The following is a 26485-nucleotide window of genomic DNA, read 5'->3' as shown; positions in this document are numbered from 1 at the left end:
AATGTAAAATATGTAATTTTTGACAAGAACTACATAAAGGCAGGGGAATGGAGGAGTAAAGGAACATAGTTTGTGTGTCCTATTGAAGTTAAGTTGGTATCAAAGAAAAACAAGATTGTTATCAAGACTTAAGAGGTTAAATTTAAGCCCCATGGTAAACACAAAGAAAGTATCAGAGAATATGACCACAGAGATGAAAAGTAGAGTATGGGTTCTGAGAAGTAGGGGAAGGGGCAATGGGGAGTTAAGAAATGAGTGTAGGGTTTCTGTTTGGGGTGAAGGGAAATCTCTAGTAATGGACGGTGGGAAGGTGATAGCATTGCAACATTCTAAATGTGATTAATCCCACTAATGGAATGCTAAGGAGGGGTTTGAATGGGAATATTTAGGCTGTATATATGTTTCCACAATTGAAAAAAAAAAAAAAGAAAGAAAAAAGACAGTCTAAATAGATGATAATTAAATGCCAAGAATGATCCTGGATGGGATCTGAGGATGGAGGAGAGGAGGCTCAAAGGGACACAGATGGGACATAAGAAAAAAAAAAAAAGGAAATATAGAATGTAAGCTTTGTATCAATGTTGAATTTCTTGAACTTCTTAGCTGCACTTAATGGGATTGCATAAAAGAATGCTCTTGTTCATGGGAAATGTATATGTGAATTATATTGTTTGGTCAAGGATGTGTGTAGCTTGCTCTCCTATGTTCAGAAGACAGAGCAATAGATGACAGATGATAGATAGGGAAGGAGGAAGGGAGGGAGGGAAAGAAAGAAATTATGTTACAGGATGTTTAAGTTGGTGGATTGGAGTATCAGGGGAGGGATGTCAGAGTATGCTGGAGTTCTGTGTATGGGGTTTGTATTGTTTTTGCAACTGTTCCTGTAAGTTTGAATTTATTTCAAAATAAAATTAAAAAAAAAAAGGTGCATTCTATTCAATCCTTTCAATGCTTAAAACCCAATCAGAGATGAAATAACCAGACATTGACATTAGTTGAAAGTTAGTAAGTGCCTTTGTTTGCCAGGGCTCTTATGATAAATACTACATAATGGATTGGCTTAAACAGGAATTTATTTTTTCATGGTTTTGGAGGCCAGAAGTCCAAAATCAAGGTTGCAACAGGCCCTGATTTCCCCAGTCTGTAGCATACTTGAGCTCTCCTGCCAAATCCTTTGGGTTCCTTGGCTTTATCTCTGCCTCCATCACAGGGCGATCTGCCTCATTCGCAGCCTTCTTCTTTCTGCTGGCTTCTACTGACTGACTGCCTGCATTTCCTTTGCTTTTAAGGACTCCAACCATATGGTCTACGGCCCACCATAATTCAGTTTGGTTTCATCTAAATAGAATCTTCTAAGATCCTATTCACAAATGAGTCCATACCTTAACTAATAATAACATCTTCAAAGGTGCTATTTACACATGGGCTCATGTCCACAGGAATGCAATTATGACTTGAACATGTCTTTTGTGGTAGACATGATTCAATTGCCAACAGTGAGGTACTTCATGTTTACAGATTGTTAAAATTTATAAATAGGGTAGCATTTAAGCAAGAATTTATAAAAGAATTTACATTTATTCTATTTCTTTTTAAAAAGACTTTTGCTTTTATTTAAGCAAATAACAACAACCAGACACAACTGAGATAGAAATGGCAGAAGGCATTATTCTTAAGCTCTCATGGTCACCTATATTAGAGGCTTGTCTATTGGTTCCTAAAGGTTATAACCAGACACCACTGTGCCGGTACTGTTTGCAAAAATAATATCTAAGATAAAATGACTTTAAAGTTGTCATATTGGGGCACTTAACAAAGATCCTTCCAACCCCACGAAGGGCTTTCTTTTTATCTCTCCCTTCTCTCCTTCCTTCTTTTTTTTCCCTCCCTCCCTCCTTTTCTCCCTCCCTTCCTCTCTTGTCAGATTATTTTTAGATAATTTCTTAATGTTTTAGGTAAACTGGTAAGGTTAGGTATGCAGCTCTTTTCATTTACAGAGCTGATCTTCTCCTCCATCATCTGCAGATTGCTTTGAAGACGGTACACTAAGTTCCTAGGCTCAAGTGCAGTGAGGCTATAATTGCTTCTTCTCCCTAATTTACTTAGGTCACCACACAATTTACTGTAGCTATAATCCCTCAGTATTGCAGTCTGAGAACAATACAAATGGTTGATGGCAGAGTGAGATTTTCAATTGTTGCTTCTCAGTTATTTGCATAATGTGCTGTCATTAGTACTTTGATGTGACATATCATGGTTTCCAAGCCTTATTGGGCCATTTATAAATACCAAATGAAGGTGTTAGAGCTAGTGTTGCAGTGCGTTATGGCCTTAATTGCCTTCACTGGGAGAGGTGGCAGCAACCTCTCTGGAGGTAAATAAAACGTAATTTTCAGTTTGTCTTTAACCATTTGTAGTTAATTCCTCTCAAGTGCAGGAATCACAACTTTCTTTGTTCTTCTTCTCTAATTTTTTAGTAATTTAATTTTTATAAAGAATAAACTTTTCATACTTTAGTTATCATTACTTGAATTGATTTCCAGTTATCTGTACCAATATTCCAGTGTCTATTATCTCACTACAATAATGACAATTATTACCATGCCTATGGAATTTTAAATTTTACAAAATGACTATAAATAATGACAGCAGCTACCATTTATTGAATACTTACTATGTGGTAAAAGATATAAAGGTAGATCTCATGTAAGCCTTTCCAACAACCCACTGAGACAGACATTATTACTGTCTCTATTTTGTAAGAGAGGAAACTGAAGTCAATAATCTACTCAAGGCCATACAGTTAGTAAATGGTAGAGCTGAGTTTGAAACTCAGATCAGTCTGATTCCAAGGCCAGTACTTTTAAGCACTACATTCAAATACGCCCTACCTCCTCCCTGCTGACCTCACCAGTTAGTCCCATTTTATAAAGGAGGAAATGAAGACTCATGTGACTAGAAAATCTGTGGTGCTATATTTTGAGCCTGTATCTTCTGATTCCAGGTCCAGAGCTCTTTCTGCTTGCCAAGGCACCTTCCAATGAGGTGTGCTGTTGAAACTGCTAGCCAGTGTGGCTTGCATCCCAGGCACACCACTCAGGCTGAAAAATAAGCAAGGGATGAGGTCTGGTATAAAAGGATCAGAAGGGCTTCTATGTAAGGGTATTAGGGGCCAAAAGAGCTGCCGCCTGGTCAGATGGTGCAGGGCTAGGCTCTGATCTGAAAAGCCAAGGTTTGGAGACACAGAGGAGGAAGGAAGAGTCATGCCCAGTGGCAGGCAGCCCAGGCTCTCTGGCCACAGCCATGTAGCCAGTCCGGTTCCCAGTGACTGATCCTGCAGCTGAGGATGCCCTTCTCTCAGCAGTCGCAGGTTCCCACAAGGAGAGGCTGCATATGGAGAAGTCTTTGTCAGGGCTGCCAAGCAGAGGATTGGGTTTCACATCACAGCTACCCCTAAACAGGTACACTCTGCTGCTTTCATCTTCCTGATGGCTCCCACGGGAAAGAAGAGAAAGAAACAAAGGAGGCTACACTAAGAAACAGGTCAAAGCCTGTTTTGGCTGGGGTTTGGGCCTCCCCATCCCACTACCTCCAGGTCTGTAGCTTTGAAATTCTTTCATTTTCACACACTGTGTGTGGCCACTGGTCAACAATGGGAATAGCTTTTCTAAATAAGTTTTCATAATCCATCCTCCATGACTGACTATAAAATTAATGGCTCTGTATCTTTGCACATGCAATGCTCTCTGTTTGGAAGATCCTCCCCAGATCCCAAACTCTTCTTTCCTGTGGCTAACTTGTCCTTCTCTTTTGAGATCCAGTTCAGGCATCGTCTTCTCCAGAAAACCTTCATTGAGGCCCCATGCCTGGCCTTCACTCAGTCTGGTTTCTATGTTCCTCAACTATTCTGCTAAAGCACTTCTGCCATCATTCCTGCTGACTTATCTGCTTCCTATATATTCTGTAAGCTCCTTGAGGGTAGGGACAGTGTCTGAAGCATCTAGCACAGTATCTAGCACATAGAATGAGATAATAAGAGTTTATGAATTAAAGAATCATGACTGATAAATTAATAAGACTGAAATAATGTTTGCTTAGCTATTTTTAAACACTTAATCCCTCCAAAACCCTTTCTATTTTTCTTTTTAAAATAACCTCTTTTTTTCAGATTATAAAATAATGCTGATTGGAGCAATTTTAGCTTAAAAAAAAACCCACAATGAAGAAAATGAAAACCACCTGTAATTCCCCCACCCAAAGAAAGCCACGTTTATCCTTCCAGGAATTTTCTATGTGTATGTGTATATACATATATATTTTTTCCTCACAAAATCTGAATCTTATTTTCATACCTAATTTTCTCATGGATCATCACAATAACCTTTGAATGTAATTTTTATTAATTTAAGTAATGGGAAAACTGGAACTCAAGGATGCACATCTAATAAAGGCAGGGCTAGGATCAGACCCCAGGAACCTTGTTATAGTACCAGGCTCCTGCTGCTCTCTGTGCTGTCTCTAAATTAGGTGTTCTTGCAAGAAGAAATTGTGCCTCAATCCAGCATCAATGAAACATGGGTTTGTAATCTGGGTGCTCACCCACCCCCAGAAAGGAACAGATTTAAGCTGATCCTGTGTGCACACCATGACTCTGCGGCCCATAAGGCACTGTCACAAACATTTCCAACTGGAAAACACCTAGGATCTTGTCCCTGTGATACGCTAATTAACTGAACTACACAGGCACCATAAGATTCAGTTACTTTCTAATGGCCAAATGACCACTGAACACTGGTGGCTTGGCTCAGAGCACATTGCCCTGGTAACCAAAGCCATAGGTTCAGTCCCACCATAGACTAGTCAGTTGAACTCCAATTCATGACCACTGACTGTATTTCAGAACAATGCACACAGCAGATGCTCAGTAAATGTTCACAGGGCTGAAGTGGATGGTTGTTATTCAGCAGGCAAAAAAAAAAGGATGTTGAGAACAAAGATCCTCACAACCACTCCCAGTATAGAAAAGGTAACCCTAGGTCATATTTTTTGTTTTATTCCAAATGGAAGACCGAATTGCAATCCCCCAGACACAAACACACATTATGCTGTCAGATCCTCAGATGAAGGGGCCATATCCTCTTGATCTGCATGTCCACAGACTATCTAACACTGAGCCAGACCTGTTTGAGTTGTCAATGGTTTTTGAATTGAATTGTATTAGTGTGAAGACTGCTTCTGCTATCCTGGCGTGGGAGTGAAGTAGATGTTGACTAGTAATTCACCATTCCTTTCCTTGAAAACTCTGTAAATCAAGCTCTTTAAAAAAAGCATCAAGCCAAATTCCACAACCCTGTCTTAGGAGAAATGCCCATGGCTGGTGGGGTCTGGACTATGTCCACTGAATCTGCAGATCTCTTCTGTTCACAAACATCATTTATTCCCAAGGGATTCCATGTCTGACTGGCTGGCTGTGGAGACTTACACATCCCCTCTTTCCCAATGGCTGTGGAGTCAGGGGGAAGGGATGAAATATGGCTGAACTAAATGTTGTCCTCTTCCCAGGAGAAGGAAAACCTCACAGTAGGAGGAGGGTTTGGAACCCCCAAGAAGAACATGGGGTGTATTTGAAAATGATCTTTTCTGAAGGCAAGATTCTCTTTTAAAGGGCCACCTTTGTATTCTCTCTTACTTAGATTGGAATGGCCCTGTCAGTGGGGCCAGATTCCCACAGGCTGGGATCAAGACGAATGAGGGTAATGCAGGTTGAGGGGCCATAAGGCCAAGATCCTCACTTTTTCTGAATTTATCTAAGAGCTCTAACAAAAACAAAACAAAACAGTATTTGCTAATAAGATCTTTTCCCAAAACACACCAAGCTAGGTTGGAAGGAACTGGTATAGAAAATACTGATTTTTCTGGGAGGTGACAAAAACGCAACTCACTAATCCCCTAAACTCTTAACAAACTCTCCTGAAGATTTAATCACAATGTAAAATCCATAAGTTTTTATTGGCAGTATTCGGTTATCAAATGCACAACTCTCTGAAGTGGCAACTAATTCCCAGGTCTGTCTCCATTACACATTCCAAGGGCCTGCTGGCAATATCTGTCAGATAGGTTCCCTGGTCTAGCCTTGTAAATTCTTTCCATGGGAGACTTAGGACACACTCTCCTAGCTGCCAAGTTCTCTGCTTATAAGGTGCAGAATTTATTGGTGCAAAGAAAGATAAAAAGAAAGCCTGCTACCTTTTTAAGTGCTTTTACATACGGCTTCTTTATTAGAGCTTGGTGTTTCCAGAAATACAGCTACCCAGCTTATTTGAGCCTTTGTGTTAAATCACTTCAGCTTCTTATGAACTTCTGTGAGCTCTGCTGCCATCACATAACAACTGAGGTCTCTTGCACCATCCTTTTGAAGAAAGTCATTAGCAGCAACTCCCATTGAGGGACAACAGTCACGAGCACCTGTGTCTTTAACCTACACATGGCCATTCACAGGTACAAGGAGAGTTGATATGAATCCAGGTTTGTTCAATTCTGTAAACCAAGCCCATCTAGTCACCCAAAGACCGTTTTTTTTTTAGCCCAAGTTTTTCTTTGCTCTGGTTCCCCAAGATGCTTGTTACCATCTTCAGACTCAATTCTGAAGCAAATATTGGCCTTGGACTAAAGCACAGAAACCAAAGAGGGTATCACAAGAGAAATGGCAGCATAGTGGAAAGAAAATAGGATTTAGGACTGGAAAACTCTGAAAATTCCAGCTCTTAGTATTTGTCTGGCCTTGGGTAAGTTGCTTAACTTCCTCAAACCTTAGTTCCTCTTCAGCAAAATGAGTATAATCACACTTATCTTAACAGGTTTCCTTCAGAGTCATTATGACAAATTGCAATTAGTCTTGTTTACATATATATTTATTTCCCATTTCTCTGCATGCTTCACTAGATTATAAGCTCCAAGAGTTCAGGAACCTTGTCTTTTGGATTTACCACAGCATCCAAGTTCCTGGAATAGTGATCAGCACATAGTACCGAATCAAGATATTTTTGAATGAATAAAGAGAGGGATAGAGGAAGAAAAAAGGAATAAAGAAAGGAAAATGGAAGGAACAAGGAAAGGAAGGACAGAGTATTTGGAGTATTATTGAAGTAACCCATTTGAACATGATCTGTAAATTGCTAAGTATTATATGCACTGTTCAAAATCGTAACCCATGTTGTTAAATTAAAATGTCACTATAGACATTGTTTAAAAACTCATAATGTATTAATTATGCCAGAGTGATCTTTTAAAATTATAAATTTATCATGTCACTTCTCTGCTTAAGACCCTCAAACGGTTTTTCATACTCCTTACAATAAAAGTCAAACTCCAGTTTGTTCACAAAGCCCTATGTGATGTGACCCTCCCTCACTTCTAACTTGTTTTCCCTTTCCCTACCGTGCCACGGCCACTCTGGTGTTCTTATGTTTCCTCAAACATGCCAAGTTTGTTCCCATTTTGGAGCATTTTGCTAGTCCCTTGCCGTGCCTGGAAGCTCTTCTGTGAAATCTGCGAGGCTGACTTCTTATTGTCATTGGGCTCTTGTCACCTTCTCAGAGAAGCCTTCCCTGTATGCCCACTCTAAAGGAGCCCTCAGTGGTTCCTGGTTACAGCACTCTATTATTATTTATTCATCTGTTACCGATTACTGGTCTCTTCCCCAGTGGTTGCTGTTCAATAAATAGTTTATGTGACGTATTTGTTTAATGCTTACATTTCATAGATACTTTTCTAATTATTATTTTGCTTTTATCTCCACAAGTTTATGAGCCACCCAAAAATCTCCTATGGTTCCAAACTGAACCCCTTTATCAACCTTGCCACCCATAACTTAAGACAGGTATCCTTGCCCTGTGAATAAAAGCAACTGCACCACCCATCAGTGTTAATATTTGTGATTTGAAGTCAATTGCAACCAGTGACACAATAATTATTTAATACTCTAACATAGAGGGATCCTTCTGAGGCATGGAAGTGGAGCTGCCAAGGGTGCCAGGCTGTCCTCTCTGGGCTAGGAGACCTCCTCGCTCTGGGAGGGTGCTGGGAAGGGAGACGGAAACAAATGGCAGGAACGCTAGTTCCAGGCTGGGTGTTGTTTGTTCACAGGGATTCTGGAGCTGGGCACATGGCCACAGGTTTGGGGCTGGCTCTTCCCTCCTCATCCCTCTGTTAAATGAAGTGGAACCAAGTCCTCTCCAAGGGGAATCCCAGCTCTGCCATTCTAGGAGTTGGTGAGAGGAGTCCCACTTTTTATCATGCCCATGATGTCTGAGAGGAAGGACAATGCTTTCTTTAGCTCATCTGATAAGCGTAGCTTTTCTGGGCTAAGTGGGATTTCTCTCATTGGCCAAAAAAGTCACTGGACAAACCCCATTTCGGTTTTTGCCATTCTGCTCTAGCCTTCCCTTTTCTTTCCTTTCCTAGGGAAGACAGTGCTCAGGGCAAATGCCCTCATTGTCACACAGGGATCAACATCTAAACCCTAAGTATTCTTCAGCTACTCCCAAGAGATGGGTTCCTACAATATTTTAGCTAACACACCCTCATCTGCTTTCAACATGTTGAAATTGACATTAACTAATGTCTCCTATTAGCATTAAAAGAAAACAGTCTGGAAAAATTCTCTCTCAAGCAGAGTTCAAACAGGCCACAAGTAGAAGTGGAATCTTAAATGCACAAGGTTTCTAAAAAACATATAAATATATTATATATCTATGTACATACATATGTATGTATATGTGCATATGTATATATGTATATCTATAGATGTGTGTATAGGTGTGTAGAGGTGTGTGTGTGTGTGGTGAAGTAAAAGTCTGTGAAATGAGTCAAGGGAAAAGAAAACAAGAAGGCTTCTGCTGATTGATGGAACTAACTGGTAACAGAAAGAGAGGAAAATCCTTCCATTGTGGAACAAAGCATAAGCAAAAGAACTGAATGACACCAAAAAGGGGTTGGGAATCTTCATCCCACACTTACTGGTAATGGGTTAAAATTCTGGTCCACAAGGTGATTGTAGCCATGGTCAAAAAATGAGTGCCGTATCACAACATCGATGCCCTGATTGGCCAGCATTCCTAAAGTGTTCAACCATCTAAAAAGCATGGAAAAGAGTTACATCAGTACATTTTTTTAATGGCATAAAACAAGCTCCATAGAGATTGGCTGAGACATACATACATGTACACCATCCCCCACCACCAAAGTTATCTAGTACTTTAAACTAAAGGAGATTATTTTAAGCATTGAATATATAGCTGGAAGAGATTTTGGATATTATCAAACTCAACCTCTTCATTTTATAGGAAAAGAAATGGAGGCCCAGGGGAGTACAGTGAATTTGCCCATGGTCATAAAATAGCTTGATGCTAATGATTTCTCTTTTATTCCCCTAATACTAAGAAAAAATGAGCATTCTAGCTACTTGAAGGATTAAGTCATCATCCCCCATGGCCACAGAACACACAATCACAGGAGCACACACACTACTCAGTCCATCACTCAGGCTGCCCCGCTGGGACCCAGACTCTGCATGTACCTTTCCTGTGACTCTAGCCTACATATTACTATGACTCCCACAAGAGCGTTCCACTCATTGGCATCCCGCATACATCACTGTCAGCAGTTGAAAAAACAAAATATTTTCCTTGGTGCTATAATTAACTTTACAGAGATTCAAGTACTCTACCATCCATGCATATGTCTCAATGGAGGACTCACATCACCCACACACTTATCAAATATCCCATTACGCCAAACACCCACTTCCCAGGGCATGCTATCCTTCAAGGATACTACCTTCTTGGCTCTTCCAACACCTACTGTTTGATAATTTAAACATTCAATCCATTAATTCACTCATTTGCACACTCTTTCACTTCTCTCTCTCTTTCTCTTTATATTCCTACTTCTGAAACTTAGGCAAACTTCCAATTGTAATAATATATGTATAAGAAATCTGAATCTCTTCTCAACATGAAAGATAAGGCATTTCATAATCTGTCCGGATCATACATGTCCAACTTCATCTGTTTCCTCTTCTCCCCTCTTCTCTTACCCTAAAACCTGTTTCTCATGCTCTAAGCCACATAAAATTACTTGTGGCTACCTTAATATACCAAGCTTTCTCACACTTACATGAGTCTATATATGTTTTTCCTTCTGCTTAGAATTTCCTCCCTCTCCTCTTCTAACCAAACTCTTTCCATCTGGCAAATTTCTTCTCATTTATTAATCTCCAAATAAAGAGTCGCCTCCTCTTAAACTGTGCTGCTCCATCCGTCAGGTGCCTTCCTCCTCGCACTTCCCTAGGACTCTCATTCATCCCTCTCTTATGCCCACTGAATGGCAATCACTTAGTAATCTCTTAGTTCTCTGCTTCTCTCAGTTGGTTAGGAACTCATCAAGCATAGATACAGTGTCTTAGTTTTACAACAAAAATACCCATTACAGTTCCTGGTACACTGTAGATGCTAAATACTATTTGTTAAATTTAAATTGACTTGGATAAAATGAGATTCTAATAACTTTGAGAATCACCAAACATTCAGCACATCAGGAACATATTATGCATAGTTATGATTTCCCAAATCTGAAACCATATGGAGCTCCAAACCAGTGACTTGTAGATGAATTAAGTTTTTTTCTTACTTGAATAAAGAATAATGCTAATTTTTGTCTTATGAATAAATTTATTACCAATTTCAAATCTTTTTCACATTTTAGTTTCATAAAAACTAAGTAATAAATATTTACTGATACTTAAGGTCCCAAGAAGAAAAAAAAAGCAAACTGCAAAAACAAAATTTTCAAAGCAAAAGGAAAATCTGACAATCATACAGTTGAAACTTTGTTATTGTTGTTCAAATCAGGACATTGTGACCCAGGGAATTGAAATTGCTTTTGGAATATTCCATTGACTATACCACTTGCCTTTATTTTTTTAGTAATAGTATGATTATTATAATATTAATACTTCATTAAACTTTTATTAATTTAATTTAGCAGCCCTATGAAATCTGGATATCAGGTTTAGATTTTCCTTTAGCCACAGAGGCACAGTTCTAGATAACTAGTCAAAGGATTTCCTGTGGTAGAACTACAACATGAATTCTGTACTTTTTCCATGATGAAACAGCATAAATACAATAGGGTCTATATCTAACAAATATTTACCTATAAAAAGAAGCATGTCTTATTCACCTTTCTATTCCTATGCTTATTGACTGAATGAAGAAATAAAATGATAAATAAATCTCATATAGTGCCTCTTTGTTCCTGTGATTCCCTACATCCAGCAGGTCTGGATGTCAATACAGGGCTGTATTTTGATGTTTTTATATGGGAAGTGATCCCATTTGTTCATTCATTCACTATTCATTCAATGACATTTATTAATCAATTATCAAATGCCAGGCATTGTTCTCAGCATTGAGGGTAGATATAAAAATACTTGTGGCACCATGTAAGGCATTTGTCAAGCACTGGGCATGTAAATACCTGTATAATAAATTTATTGTAACAACATAAAATTCCCACTTGTGACCTCTACAGAGGCTGCATAGAATATATGTTCAACAAATAAATGTTAATTAGTAAATCTGATTTTTACTAGTGTATGGGGAGTTTTTGAAAAACTCTAAAGTGAGAGGGAACAATATGCATCCTCTTCTCCAAGCTCATATCCCTGCATGCATAGCCAGGGTCTGGAGCATTCAAAAAATGCTTACAGCCAGAACCTCTGCTTCCCCATGGCTCTTCAGAGTGGAATGAATAGGAAAGAAGTTATCTTCATCTTTGTCCTACAACAGCAGGCAGCCAGGAGGGGGAAATAAATGGTGACCAAGTCCGTCTTTTATACTCTGGTAGGGAAAGGTGATAAGATGGTTAGTATATCCTACCATAGATGCTACCTCAGTCATTATTTTTCATTCTATAAAAGTTTATTGAACATCTACAATGTGCCAGGTACTGCTAGGTGCTGGAGACATAGTAGCATGCCAAAGGCGTATCTGCAATGCACCAAAGAATCTCAAAGCCCTGATTGGGAAAAAACTATCCTTGGATACTTGTTAGCAGAGAACTCCGATTCATGCATGCATATGCCTGGTTCCTAGAAAGCTCCATTGTTATGCCAAATATTGAAAAAGGCTGGGGAATGCCTTCTTTCTTGCTAGCCTCTTGGAACTTCACAGAATCTTTTTTTTTTTTTTTTTTTTGCAGGAAGCAATTTATACTTTTGGAGAACTGGACTCAGTGGGTGCATTGTTGGGTATTGCCAGTGGAGTTGAGAGCAAATTGGTGATGAAAAGGTGGGAGAGAAGACTGGAAGCAGAGTGGGCTAGCTTTCACCTGATCTGTCTGAAACAAGTGTTTGGGCATCTGTGCTACAATGCAAATGCAAACGGCTTTGTTTTTCTGTGTTCTGAAAAGTGATTGCAGAGATCTATGGATATTTGACTGATGTGCATGAAAAAGCACATCTCTGCTCCAGCCCCTTCCATGATGGTCTGTGATATTTCTTAATTCATATCATTCCCTAAAGAGAAGAATGTTCATGAAAACACTCAGTACAACTGGGCTGCTTTCTGGGCCTTTCTGCAAAATTCCTCAGCGGTAGCTGAGTAAAAGTCATTCTGCTGATTCCGAGAAGGCCCCTATAGTACCAACCACCAACCTGGCCTCTCACCATGCAACAGAGTTTACATCTAAACTAGTGGGGATTGGATTTTTCAAGGAAGGTTCTCTGCAACACTGTATCAAATGCTGTTTCACTCCTTTTCATTCATTTGAACCATGCTTGCTGAACTTCTACTCTGTGCTACACAGAAGTTAGTGGTTGAGGATGCAGAGATGGAAGACACAAGGTATCTCCATGCATTACACCGACTCATTGTCTTTATCTGCATTTGCCAGGATTCCATCTGTAAAGGCAATCTACTTGACTGGCCTGATTTGTCCTTCACAAATGCATTAAAGAAGCTGCCTTAATGAAAGGAAACTCCATCTGTATAATTAGGAACAGCTGTTAGTAGTGAAACAGCTCAGGGCAAAGCTACAGTTCTTAGGAAGTTCTCAGGAAGACCTTGTTCAGTCAAAAAGCCAGTGGTACTGGACTCTTCTGCATCAGGAACAAGTCACTTGGTTAGTCCATGGTCCTGAGGTATCTGTGTCTGCCATATGACACTGCCAGGGATGGGCCAATCAGAGGCCCTTCTGCTTCTGGCTTAAATCATTCTCCAGAAGACTACAGTAGCTTCCAAATTCATTTTGCCTCTCCTAACTCGTGTGTGTATAATTGCCAGAGCTAAAGTTTTAAAACACAGCTCAGATTTTATCACTGCCTTCCTCCAAAACCTTCAATGGCTTTTTACTGAGTAGAGAACAAGGCCTCCTTCCCTTTAGCTGGTTTTCAAGACTGGAGAGTACCGTCTCCTAAAAATTTGTATCTACCCAGAACCTCACAATGTGGCCTTATTTGGAAATAGGGTCTTTGCAGATGTAACTAAAGAGGAGGTCCTAATGGATTAGGGTGGGTCCTAAATCCAGTGACTGGTGTCATTATAAGAAGAGAAGAGGACACAGAGAGAAACAGGAAAGAAGAACATATGCAGACAGAGGTGGAGACAGGAGTGATGTAGCGACAAGGCAAGGGAGGCCAAGGATGCAGGGAGCCACCAGAAACTAGGCCAGGGAGGACTCTTTCCTAGAGCTTTCCAAGGGAGCACTGCCCTGCGGCTACCTTGATTTCAGACTTCTAGCTTCCAGAATTCTGAAAGAATAAGTTTCAGTTGTTCTAAACCACCAGTTTTATGATAATTTATTATGGCAGCCTGAGGAAACTAATATAAAGGCCTTCTGTGATTTGGTGGTAAACCATTTCAAGCCATACTGCATCCCTGCAGACACTGAGGTTTTAGTCACATAAGTCATTTCCTTTTCTCCGCCATGCCTTTGCCTATAACATTCCTTCAGCCTAGAATACTCCCTTTTGCCATCATCACCATTCTCTACCTATAGAAATTATATAATCCTTCCATGTTCCTCTCAAATGCCACTTCCTTCAGAAAGCCCTTCCTGATGCTCCCAGTTGGAGAAATCCCATACTCCTTTGCTTGTCTATCACTTTCCTTTTGTAGAAAGACAGTGTGAGGCAGAAAGAGACATAGTCTGAGGTGATACCAAAGAGGCTGGACTCTGGAGCAAACTGCTTGGCCACTGACTGGATGAGTGACCTTGGGTGTTACTTCAACTCTGTCCCTCAGTTTTCTCACCTGTAAAATGGGGGTAAAAGTAGCTTCTATCTCACAGCATTTTTATAAAGATAAAATTGTATATATAAAATTTGGACAGTCCTTGGAACATGGTAAGCACTCTAGAGTTAAATTATCATCATAGTACGCACCTCCCACAGCTCTACCATGTAGTTATCTCCTGTCCCAGTTCCTATAATCATACGTTTCTGGAGGGCAAAAACCAAGTCTCATTCTTCCCTGTCTCCCAGGACTATGGTGAGAATTAGATGAGAAAGTGTATGTTATCTGCACTGTGTTTGGCATTGTAGGCATTACCAAAAGCTCTTATTACCATTCTTGTCACTACTATGACTACTACTCTCTTTGCTCTGATGCCTGTGCTGACATTTCAGTATCTCGAGGAGGCACTGTTTGTTGAATGGTTGCACACATCCACAAATGAATGGATGAATAACCTTCAAAGAGAATGACACCCCACCCGCCCCCGCAGTAGGCAGAAAGATGAGCAGTTAAGAGTGTCCCTGTCACTTTTTCCTCAAAACCTCTTGTAGTGAAATTTCAAGTGTTACTCACAAGAATCCTGCAGCATAGGAATCTGACAGGTTGTTTGTGCCTCCAGCCGAGGTGGTCACCACACCTTCAAGCCAAATCTTCTTTCCTGGGGTGTATGTGTTAACTACCTGTTCACCAAACAAAAGCAGAAGGGGTTTTAAAAAAAACTCTTCCCAAATGAGAAAGAACACACTTTCCTTTGACGGAGTGTCTCTGATTATTCCCTGCTCCCAGGTGGTCCTGATTTATGCTTTTTGTCATGGTAACACAGCAGTAAAATGAGCTGGCACACATACACAAAGAAGCATTAATATTGACATGTGTCCATTCAAAGAAATGTTTGTTTCTTTTTATAAGTAAACCCAGGTGACAACTGACAGGAAGAATATGTGTATATTCCAGGATATATGCTGACTGTGACACTGTTCTCTGGAAAATATAAATTGTATTTTGTTTTTATACTAACAAGTATTGGGAAACATTTTTAAACATACTTTTTTTATGGCACATCCATGGACTATGTGCATTTGCATGTGTCAGAGATCACAAATCATGATAGAGGGTAGAGAAGAATGTCTGAGAGAGGTATTTTATAATGACCAGGGCATGTTCATCACAACCAGGTTTTACAAATAACTAACTGCATTAAGTGTAAAAGAGAAAATCACCACCCAAGGGTGAAAGATCCTACACAGGGAGCAACTAGAGCTGCAGGCCTTCCAAGAAGAAGCAAAGCTTCTCATCAAAAGGTTGCTCTCTGAAGTTTTAAAAAGGCCCAGTCTCTGGTTCACAAGTTGGAAAGCTGTCCAAACTGTATAATTCAGGGTGCAGATATTACAGAAAGCAATCCGACAGTACTTAGAGAAGATGTTGTATGCTGGGATGCTGGGTACCCCCCTGAAAGCAGAATCTGAGACAAAGACTTGTTTACAGGTAGTTCATTTGGGAAGTAACACAGGGAGCAGGAACTAGAAACTGGGGACTAAATCAGGGAAGAGGGAAAACCGATACAAAGATGAGTTTTCAAGTTGGCAACTGGTATTCAATCCCAAAGGGATCTTGGTCAGAGCCTTTAGAACTGTGTCTCAGAACTGTCCCCCCAGGGAATGCAAGGGGAAGCTTTATTTCTTGGCTCCTACCCCTCAAAGGTCAAGCGTAGCCCTACAAGTGTTCATCTCCACATTTGATTGCGTAGGTGTGAGTGCCAAGAGGGTTCCTGAGTGCCCGTACCTCTCCCTCAGAGAAGTCCCAGAGCAGGAAATGAGAGGTGAGGCCCCCACACATTAGCACCAAGAGGTTCACTGTCAGCGGGCCTGCGTGGCCCTGGTCTCTGCAGCAATGGCTAGAGTAGGAGATGGTACTGAGAGGGTGCCAGTGAGGTACAAGAGAGGCCAGATCAAGACAATATGGTATTTAGGTCCTATGGCCCACCAATTCCAAAGCAATTCCTCCTCAGGTCTCTAAAGAGACAAATATGAGGATGTTCACTGTGTTACTGTGGTGGTTCCTGTTGCTAGAGGAATGGAAACATAAAATGTGGTGGATATATACCATAAGATGTTATGCAGCAGTTAGAACAATAAAGTCAATGTAAATCCAGCAACATGGACAGGCTTTAAAGATTTAGCAGTAAGTCAAAAGACTTAGAAACAGAATAAGATATATGACACAATATTATTTATGCAGTTAGTCATTCTCATCCAACAACACTAGATAGTATATAAAGATACACGCCAGTTAAGGACACATATCAAACACACAGGGAGGGCTTCCATAGGAGGGAGGTAAATGTGAATGGGGACGAGAGATGTAGGGTCTTGCATGAACTGATGATAATAGTGCGCCATGAACTGAGGAATGTGATTTTAATTCAATTCTATGCACCTGAGATCCCCTCCCCCCAAAAAAGTGGGATGTAGCATATATGCCAGAAGATTCCTTTTCTAAAACCCATGGGCAGACATTAACAAATGATCACGTTCCTCTTTCCGTCTGTACCTAGATAGAGTGCCCTGCCTTCGCTCCTCCCATCTGCTAGAAAATTTGATGTTAGTTGAAACCTATTTTAAAATCAGGGTTGGCAAAGTGCTCAACCTTTTCAGAAAAAAAAGCTGTAAATAAAATTATACAAATTTGGGATGGAAGTAAGGATTGTAGACAAGAATGGAAGAAAGACCATGAGAATTAGTAATGAGGTCAAACTGGAATGTAGTTAAAGATTAAGTAAGAATTCATACTTGGACCCAGAAAGAAAAGAATCCTTTGAAGACACCACAGCTTGCCCTTTTTAACATGGCTCAGAATGTTCCCAACACAAGGGAAGCTGAAAATAATATAAATATGAACTCAAGAAAAACATTTGAAATAATCAAAAATCAAAGCCATAAGGTGAAATTAAAGGAATATAGGTATGATTCCCTTAAAATGTAGTGCTAAAAAATGTCTGCATTCATGATAAACTTTGTGTTTCCTTCCATGACTAACTAGAACTGAGTAATGTATATTTGGTGGTTTTTGGTTTTGTTTTGTGTCTTTGGCTCCAAGGATACTGAGAGTTTAATTTTGTGCTCGAAGACAGACAGAGGGAGGCAGTTAGAGGAAGGGTGTTGTCTAAACAAAACAAAATCAAGCAAATAGGTAAATACTACAACGTGGATGAACCTTGAAAACATCATGCTAAGTGAAAGAAGCCAATCATAAAGGACTACATAGTATATGGATCCCATTTACATGAAATTTCCAGAACAGATAAATCCATAGAGATAGAAAGTAGATTAGTAGTTGTCTAGGGGTAAAGGTAGAGGAGGATGAGGTATGGGGGAGTGACTGCTTAATGGGTATGGGGTTTCTTTTTGGGATGATGAATATATTCATAATAAGATGGAATAATACCTGACAGGGTCATGATAAGGATGCTGTCTGCTTAGCCTAAGGTTAAGTAACATTTGGCTAATCATAGGAAGATCCTGAGAGCTAGGAGAAAGGTGCACAGACCTAGCAGATGAACATTTATGTAGTCCCTCTAAGCTGAAGAAAGAAATAATGCACATAATAGTCTAATAATTTGGTGGTAGGATTCTGAACTATTGTTTATGATCCAAGAAAGAAATCTAGGAATCTCTATGAACAACTTCATAGAAACCATGAACCATCAACTCTTTGAGGGCAGGGAATCCTGTCTTTTTTATTTTTGTATTTACTTCCTAGCAGAGTGCCCGGCACATTAAAAGGGCTTACATGGAGATGTGCCCCTCTAGTCAGACAAAGAAGTCAATGCAATTCCAAACCAGCCCTTGCACAAGGCCAGAGGGAACTCCAATTCTAAGGAAGTTATATGACCAAAAAAAGGGCAACAGAGCTGGTCAAAGAATTGGAAGCAACATTGATTGCAAAAGCAACCTCTGAGATCAGGAAAAATAAAGGCATACAATGAAAGTCTATAACAATATGGAAGATCTAGATAAGGCCTGGGGTTGGCCACTTGATTTTCGAAAGAGGGAAATTTCAGAGAAAGAAAGGGAAGTGTTGCTTTGCTTAGCAGGTTAATTTATATGTGGAATCCAATAACCACAGAAGTGGTTAAGGCAAATCAGCATCTAATGTGATTTGGATAGGAAAGATTTTATGAAGTATCAAGTTCATTATAACGTTCTGATATTGAAAATAAGGAGAAAATCATGTGTTTCCACCATGCAACCCTTAAGGACACTATCACAAGTATTTAGTTGGATGGGTGGCATGCCTAACTCAGAGTAGCAATTTGTATGTTCTGGGACACATAATGGGGTGGTTAATATGCCAGGGAGCTCAAAGTCTAGCTCCTTTAAATGAGGACTTGATTCTAGAATGTGGTTGGATTTATAAAATGCTATATGTGCCAAACTCTGCAAGGGTATAGACACTGTGTAAATAAAAGCTCCTCTGTATTCTTTTCTGACTTGCAGGAGATTTGAAAAGAAATATGCAAAATTGTTTTACTTGGTAAGGGAGCATTGTATGTTGGTTGAGGGCATAGACTTGGTGTCTGAATTCTAGTTCTATCATTTACTTACATTAAGTATGTTACATTACCTCTCTGTGTCTCAATTTCCTCAGCTGTAAAGTGAGAATAGTAATGTCTACCTCAGAGGATTTTGGTATTTAAATGATTTAATATTTGTCAGCACACAAAATAGCACCTGGTGTATAGTAAGCACTTATAAGTGTAAATAAAATGCTGTCTGGACCACTCTCCTTGTCCAAGGCACACGAGATTGTGTTTGGATCAATGTAACATTAGAGTTGGTTGCTTTTCCTTTGGACGCTCTGCTGTAGCCATAGGGAATAGCCCAGTCATGTCCTAAGCAGCCAGGAAAAGCCAGTTTAGAATTGGAAATGCACATGGATAATTCACACAAACACAATTAGCATTCAGAGCAGTTTATTTATCCACTCTTAGCACTCGGGAAATTCCTGTCCTTTTCTAGAGGAGCCACATGAACAAGAAGTACATAGTGAGGTAGCACTCTGATACAAAACCTAAACTAGTTATATGAAATGTTTTGTAGGGGAGACATTCCTAGAAAGTATTGGTTAATGGTTCTAGGAGTAGTCACTACAAATCAGCATATGTGTTCTGGGCATCTACTGTTTGGGATATGGTGGAAAGGCTGATGATTTGTGTGTCTACCATCAGCAGAGAAGACCTCTGGGGTGATGGATACTGAGGCTGGGTGCTGGTTGTGTCTGAGGAGGAAATCAGTATGGGCAGAAGAAAAAAAAATCAGGAAAAGTAGATGCAACCACCTGCAAAATTCCCTTAGAAAGTGAAACTCTAAGAAACTGAGGGCTATAGTTCAACACTGTGGTTTTCTGAATAAATATGATTCTCCCTGTGCTGGAAGAGAGAAAATTGGAGGGCTTTGGAAAAAAAAGGGTACAGTTCCTGGAGAGAAATGATGTGCCAATGAAGGTTATTTCAAGGGATACATTGTCTGGGGAGGGGGAAGAAGTACAAATGCTGAAATTGCTCAAGCAAAGGTAGAAGGAACCTCAATATTTGGCTGCTTTTCAGCAGTCCTTTTGTTCCCAAATAGACTTCAACCCTTAGCCCTGAGTGTACAAGGGAGTGCTGAGGCACCAGTAGAATAGCTCAGCAAGTGGCCCGTGGCTGCTCAGAATCCCTGGGGCTACTGGTGGCAGGGCTCATGCTGAAGGGAAACCCTTCTAGGTCCTTTCCTTCACATTTCAGGGGTTGGGGATTGTCAGGACTGTTTCATGTCGACATGATGAGGAAGGAGGGGTGACAGAGGAGAGGTGAGGAAAAATGGTGGATTTGGGTTTTGTTTTTTGTAAGTTTTATTTTCCCTACCACTTTGGGTTAAAAAAAAAAAAACAGTAAAAAATAGGAAAATAGCCATTAATGTGGCACATTTTCAAACTTGGGCTTCCTTTTCCTGTACTTTCTTGATATCCTGCCTCCAAAACTGTGATCTAAGTCTTTTAAAAAGACTCCTGAGAGCCTGGCCTCAGTCAATGGCTTGTACAAGAGATGGTAGCCTTGTAGCAGCAGACATGTTGTTTATGGTTATCCAAACCCAACACCTCCCTTAATGAGAAAGGAAGCAATAAAACAGGAATAGTGGACAGCCCAGCTGGGCTAATCAGTCTGGGCAGGAGGCCCACCCTCCAAAAGAAGCTGGAGTCCATTAATTCTAGCATCTCATCTACTTGGAAATCAACCTTCCTCGGGATTTCCGGAAGAGCAGTAGCTCTTTACATAGAATTAATTACCAGAATTGGTCCCCTACCTACATTGGTGAGAAAGAACTGAACAGCTTCAGAAAGCTTCTTCAACCTTACCTATGGCACAGATCTCTTTTTAAGGTAACTCTGCCTCTTAGCAGTCTTCACCCCTTACTGTGTTTATAAGAGGTCAGAGTGAGAGCTCAGTAATGTTCCTATGATCTTTCCATCTTTCTTATGTGGTTTTTTACTCTAACCTTACCTACTATACTAGAAGAGGAGGAGATCTCAGTGATCCTGTCCTCTCCTTCCTTCTTACCCCTGGCTGAGTCCTGGAGCTTCACTTCTCCCTGGGCCTTTTTGCCTCTAATCTCTTCCTCCCACATTCCATCCTCCACACTGCTGCCAATCGGTAACTTGGCAAATTCCTCCCGAGCATAACCTGCAAAGGCTCCCTACTGCTCTCAGCAGCATTCAATTGAGCCTGCTCACAGAGGGGTCAGTGTGATCATCTGGGAGATGTGCTATGAGTAACATGTTTTTGATAATACTGAAAGCAGTGTCTTTGCAAAAAATGATTTACTAAAAAATAAAGAGTGGATTCAAAGTTGTCACAATAACATTCTTTTCATTCATCTGATTATGAAATGTTTCCGTAACTGGGTAAAATTAGCCAGTCTATTTTATCCATTGTCCATGGGAGTGCTTTAGACATGGTGGACCCACAGGATAAAATGCCAGATGTTTCATTTAACTTGGTATCGAAGATCCTTCCTAACCATCCCTTAGCTACTTCTTCTCCCACCCCTTCCCACAAGACTTATGGTTCACCTCACAAAATGGACTCTTCATTTTCCAATTACATGATGTTCTTTTGTCTTTTTACTCATCAGCTTCTTCCCTAACCACCCCCCACCTACCTGTCTGATATATTTTTTCCAGGCTTATTTCAAATGTCACCTCCTCTTTGAAACTTTCCTCAAACCTTTAGAAAGTTAATTCTTCTCTTTTCTGGGTTCCACAATTTTTCAATCTATCTCTGACCTTGACTTTAATATACTGAATTTTAATTTTCTGCTTGTCTGTCTTTCATATTAGACTATAAGCACCTTGAGAAAGCCACCTTTTTTCCCTCTCTTTTTGCATGCCCTCTAGCACAGAACACAATGCTTTGCAGTTACTTTGCTTATTAAATACTTGTTAAATAAAGGAAAGAGATAATCACTTTACCAATGAAAAGACAGTTTAAGAGAAGATAACTAATAACCTTGAGATCACAAGGGCAAACACCTAATTCTCACAGTTGTGGTTTAGACTCTATCCACTTTCTAATTGAATTTTCCTGTTTGAGGAGAGCCAGAAGCTTCTGGGTGACTAAATTTTGTCTCCATATTTAACATGTCCTTAGACAAGCTGGGCTATTCTGAGCTCAGCAATCCAATATCCCATCACATTCTCCCTAATTTATTTCTTCTGTCTAATGCACTTTCTGTCAGTTTCATAATTTTTTTTGGTATAATTTCTTTTAATCACCCCCCCCCCCATACTGGAGTATCATATTTGTCCATCTTTTGGTATCAGATCAATTTTTATTTTGTGGTTCTTGTTTCTGTGACATTTTTAGGATTTAAAATTGCATTCTCTGCTCTTATTATCTCAAACCACAGAAAAACAATTGAATGTAATTGCAACAAAACAAAAAATTAAAACAAAAACATACACAAAAAAGATAAAGTCACTGGGGAGGCAAGAAATTATGAGTATAGGCAAGAAAATAAGGAAGAAGTTTCAGAGTCCCAGAGCAATGACTATGTTTCAAGGATAAGTGCTAAAGGAGAGAGAGAGATTGGAAAGCAGCTACTTGCACATGAACTTTTCTTCTGCCCTTCCCCTGTCCTTTTCTGTATAACCAACTTCTCAGGCTTCCTGGACAGTTTACCCAATTAAAATCCATAGGCCCCACTAGCCTCAGAGGTAATTTCCTCTTGCTCAGGACAAACCCTATACTCCTCCAACTCCCAAGTGCAAATATTGGAAGGTCACATCAAGTTATCTCCTCCTCCTGAAAAAGCTTTTGGTCCTGAACAGCAATTTGCTTCCAGGGCCATTCCTCCAAGTGGTCATCTCCATGGGTGGGCACATACCTTCCCATTGTCATTGCCTTGCACATAACAGGAACTCAGTACACAGTAACCAAAAGCCTGAAATATGTGAATAGAGTCCAGGGAATAAAAATGAAAATCAGCCCCTGGCCTTGATCTCTCTCACTATCACTTGCCTAATATAGTAGCTCCCAATTTTTATTCAACCCTCACTTTAGGACACCCATCCCAGATTATATCAACTGATTGTGGGATCAAACTGATGTGCTTTCTCAAGGAACAGTCAGTATTATTCTTTGGAAGCCTTCCTAATTCTGGGTAGTTAGGAATATAAATACATGTGTTCCAAAATAAATGGTTAATAAGTATGGGAAAGGCAGACAGTGTAGTAGATAAGAGCATGTATGGGATATGGAGCTAGGTGGCTTTGGCCTTGAATAAATTACCTCATTTCTTCAATGGGTTAATAATATATAATGCATACAATAAGTGGTATTTATAACTCAAAAGGGATATAATTACTATATTTCTATAGTAAAGATGCATTTTTCACACTTAATGCTTTTTAAATCAGATTTTTTTCAAAATTAATATCAAAACAAACTTGCCAGCTGTTTACCCTCCTTTTCAGCTGTTGCTAAATTGATGATCCATTAAAAAATTATCAGCGTCTAAGAAAATATGGTTTGTAGAACAAAAATGACTGAAACTTTGAAGTTCTTTTGTGATAAACCTACTGTTTGAGCTAGAGCCCCTCTATATATAATATTATTAGTGTCTTATATATGAAGAAGAAAGCTAAAGTTTCCCTTAGTTGTATTTTCTCATTTGCAGATGCACTGCCAAGTGGGGTCACAAAGTTAATTTACTGGGAAGCTAAAGAAGCTTAAGCTTCCAGCACCCACTTAACAGGCCTCTACCAGTGTTGTGGGAAGGGTCCTAGTAACCTGTTCATATGGACATACGTTTTTCTAAAATTTGCAAATTTGTGTTGTTTTCTTTTTCTTAAATAGTTTGTTTTCTTTTGCTTAAAGGCAGCCCCCAAATTGTATAAGCTTTAGGTTCCATAAAATTTAGAATCACCCATGGATGTTATCCCAAGGTATTAATGTGGCACAGTTTATATTTAGGGTTGTCCCTCTCTCCTGAGTACTTCTCTTTTCCTCCATCTAAACTTGCTCTTGGGAAAGGATCTTACACCCTGACGTTAACATGTTAATGTGAATTTAAGCCAGTTTAGTTTACATCTTCCCAGTTTGTTTATATTTTGCATCATCCTACTAGTGAGGAATGAAAGATTTTCTGAAATGAAATATCTGGTATTACCAAACAGACTGAAATGTTATTTGAGGCCGCACTCTTAAATACACATCCACAAGACACTCCCCTCCTCTTCACTCTTAAATACACATCCACAAGACACTCCCCTACTATGCCTACATGTAGAGCTAGCCCAATTACACTGTCTAAATTAATTTTTATTTATTCAACACTATGCTACAAACTTAGTAGCAGATACCATCTTCTGCAACATGAATAGTAGAGACAGCATGACCAAATGTGAATGAGACAAGGACATTACTCCTTTTGTGCTGCTCCTACTTTACCCTGCTTGTTCACCTGCCCTCCCACCTTGCCTTCCTCTCTCTGACATTTAGTGAGTACCTGCCAAGTGACAGGTACTATGACAGGCACAAGCATCCTGAAATAAGCGTTAAACTTTGTTGAATGAATGAGTGAATGAATGAATCAGTCAAACTGATTTTTGTGGTGATACTACTGTTCTCACCTTAGCAATGTGTTTTCAGTTTTCTTCACTAGAGAAGTTAACATTTCACTGTAGTCCTCAAGACTAATTGTTATTTTTTTTACATTGACTTTCTTTGATATACTGAGAAGCTCAAATAAGCTGGTAAACCAGAAGGTTTGTTGAAAACAATTAATCTATTAATTTTTTAATCTATTAAATACTTGAAAGAGATTAAGTATCCCTCTGCCTTACCCCTTCCATGATCCTGCAAACTATGATATATTGGAAGAAATGGTATAATGTCACTGCATCTACTGAAACTTCAAAATAGTTGTCTTTATTAAATATCATAAGCAATCATATATCAAAAAAATGATCATGATCATATTATGAACCCTATTAACCATTCCTCCAACCAGATACATCTACCACCAATAGACCCTGATCACACTCAGAGGAAAACTGTATACATTAGGTATTTATCCTTTAGGTCTCAGCCTAACTGTCACCTCCTCTGACAGGGTTTCTCTGATTTCCCTTCCATTATAAACTAAAATAGACACGTTTCACCATGGACTCCCATAGCACCCTACATGTCTTCTGTTACAGAAGTCATTATACTTCATTATCACTGCTTGCTCCATTAACTATTTTTTCCCATTACACTAGGACAACCACCACATCAATCTTGCTTACCAACATTTTATCCTCAGGGGCCTGGCAAATAGAAGAATATTATAAACAATTGATAAAGGAAAGAAGAAGGAAGGAAGGAAGGAAGGAAGGAAAGAAAGAAGGAAAAAAGGAAGAAACTTGTCAAATATCATGGAGGCCAATTGTTCAGTTTATTTCATATTCAAAATGCAATCATATGAATTGTACTTCTGGAAATATTTCTCTTATGACTGGGATTTCACCAACTCCTTCCTGTGCTTATTGAATTGCTGAGAATAATATCAAAACGTGTTATTTCCTCCTCTGATTCCTCTAGGAGATGAAGACACGAATCATAGAGTTCAAGTGACTTCAGCCAGAATGGTTCTTCTTGGTTCTTATGTCACTGTTTTGGAGTCAGCCCAGCTATCCACACTATACCATCTGCACTGTATCCTAAACATCTCTCGCTTTCCCACCTGACTCTTCTCTGCATTGTTATATTCTGAACACTTCCCTTTGACTCATCTCCCAACATAGTTGATTATCCTCATTGTAATGGAAGAGAGAGTGTGTGGATCATCCAAAGGTGTTGTCCAAACATTGTCTCTATTTGGCTTTCAAATGCATCATGTATATTTTCATAAGACCAGATAATTCACCACTGCTCAGAAAATCAAGAATTCTTCTTTACGTGGCAGTCCAAATTTGGAAACCACAGCTGTTTTTAGTGATTTAGTCATTGCCTTCCAGGTGCCAAAAATATCACCTACCATGTTCCCCAGGGTTCAGAGACAGAGGAAAGAGGAAAACAGCAAAGAAAAAGTTGAGGATAAAGGTAGCCTGAAATTTTTCTAGTCATGTAACTTATTTATTTAAAAATAACTATGATAATAACTATAACAACAATAAAATTAACAATAAGAGGTAACGCTCTATAGCAACTAACAAAACAGGGCCTCATGTGACCTTCTTAAAGTTCCTAAGGGGGAGGCAGTATAGTATTAGCATCCTCATTTTACAAATAAAGAAACAAAATCAGAGAAAGTAGGTTATTGGCCCAAGATCACATAGCTAGGCCTGAGCTCCAACCCAGGCTATGAGTTTTTAAATCCTGTGTCCTGTTACCTGTACAAATAGCTTCACCACTGATATATTCAACCACTCCCATATGATTCCATTTTGGTGGGAAATCTGTACTTTTTCCATCACCGTGGGCCAAAAGGGGATCATCATTAGGACTTCTCTAAACTTCTCAGAATAGAAAAGAAACATAAATCCAACCTCTAGCTTTTGGATGATGGTATACAGCCATTAAACTCTTACTTGGCCCATTTTCTGAACTGGCTTTGGAGGCTCACAAGAAAGATGGTTGGCCAGCCTGTCCCACTTTGTACCTTCGACTCCAA

At 39.6% G+C, this 26485-nt stretch overlaps 1 protein-coding gene across 1 annotated transcript in view; it reads right to left on the bottom strand.

Annotated features, from left to right (window-relative positions):
- The window catches only part of HPSE2 (heparanase 2 (inactive)), an 859688-nt gene that overhangs the window by 204005 nt on the left and 629198 nt on the right, over positions 1-26485 (bottom strand). Inside the window, exons 8-9 of the mRNA XM_037805037.1 lie at positions 14868-14974; positions 9019-9133 (exon numbers count right to left, since the gene is read on the bottom strand). Coding sequence (XP_037660965.1) covers positions 9019-9133; positions 14868-14974 — 222 coding nt within the window. The remainder of the gene's footprint in view (positions 1-9018; positions 9134-14867; positions 14975-26485) is intronic.

The sequence above is a fragment of the Choloepus didactylus genome, chromosome 15 (genome assembly GCF_015220235.1).
Source record: "Choloepus didactylus isolate mChoDid1 chromosome 15, mChoDid1.pri, whole genome shotgun sequence".
NCBI lineage: Eukaryota > Metazoa > Chordata > Mammalia > Pilosa > Megalonychidae > Choloepus > Choloepus didactylus.
Note: the sequence above shows the minus strand (reverse complement) of the source record. Positions and strands in the feature narration are given on the sequence as shown.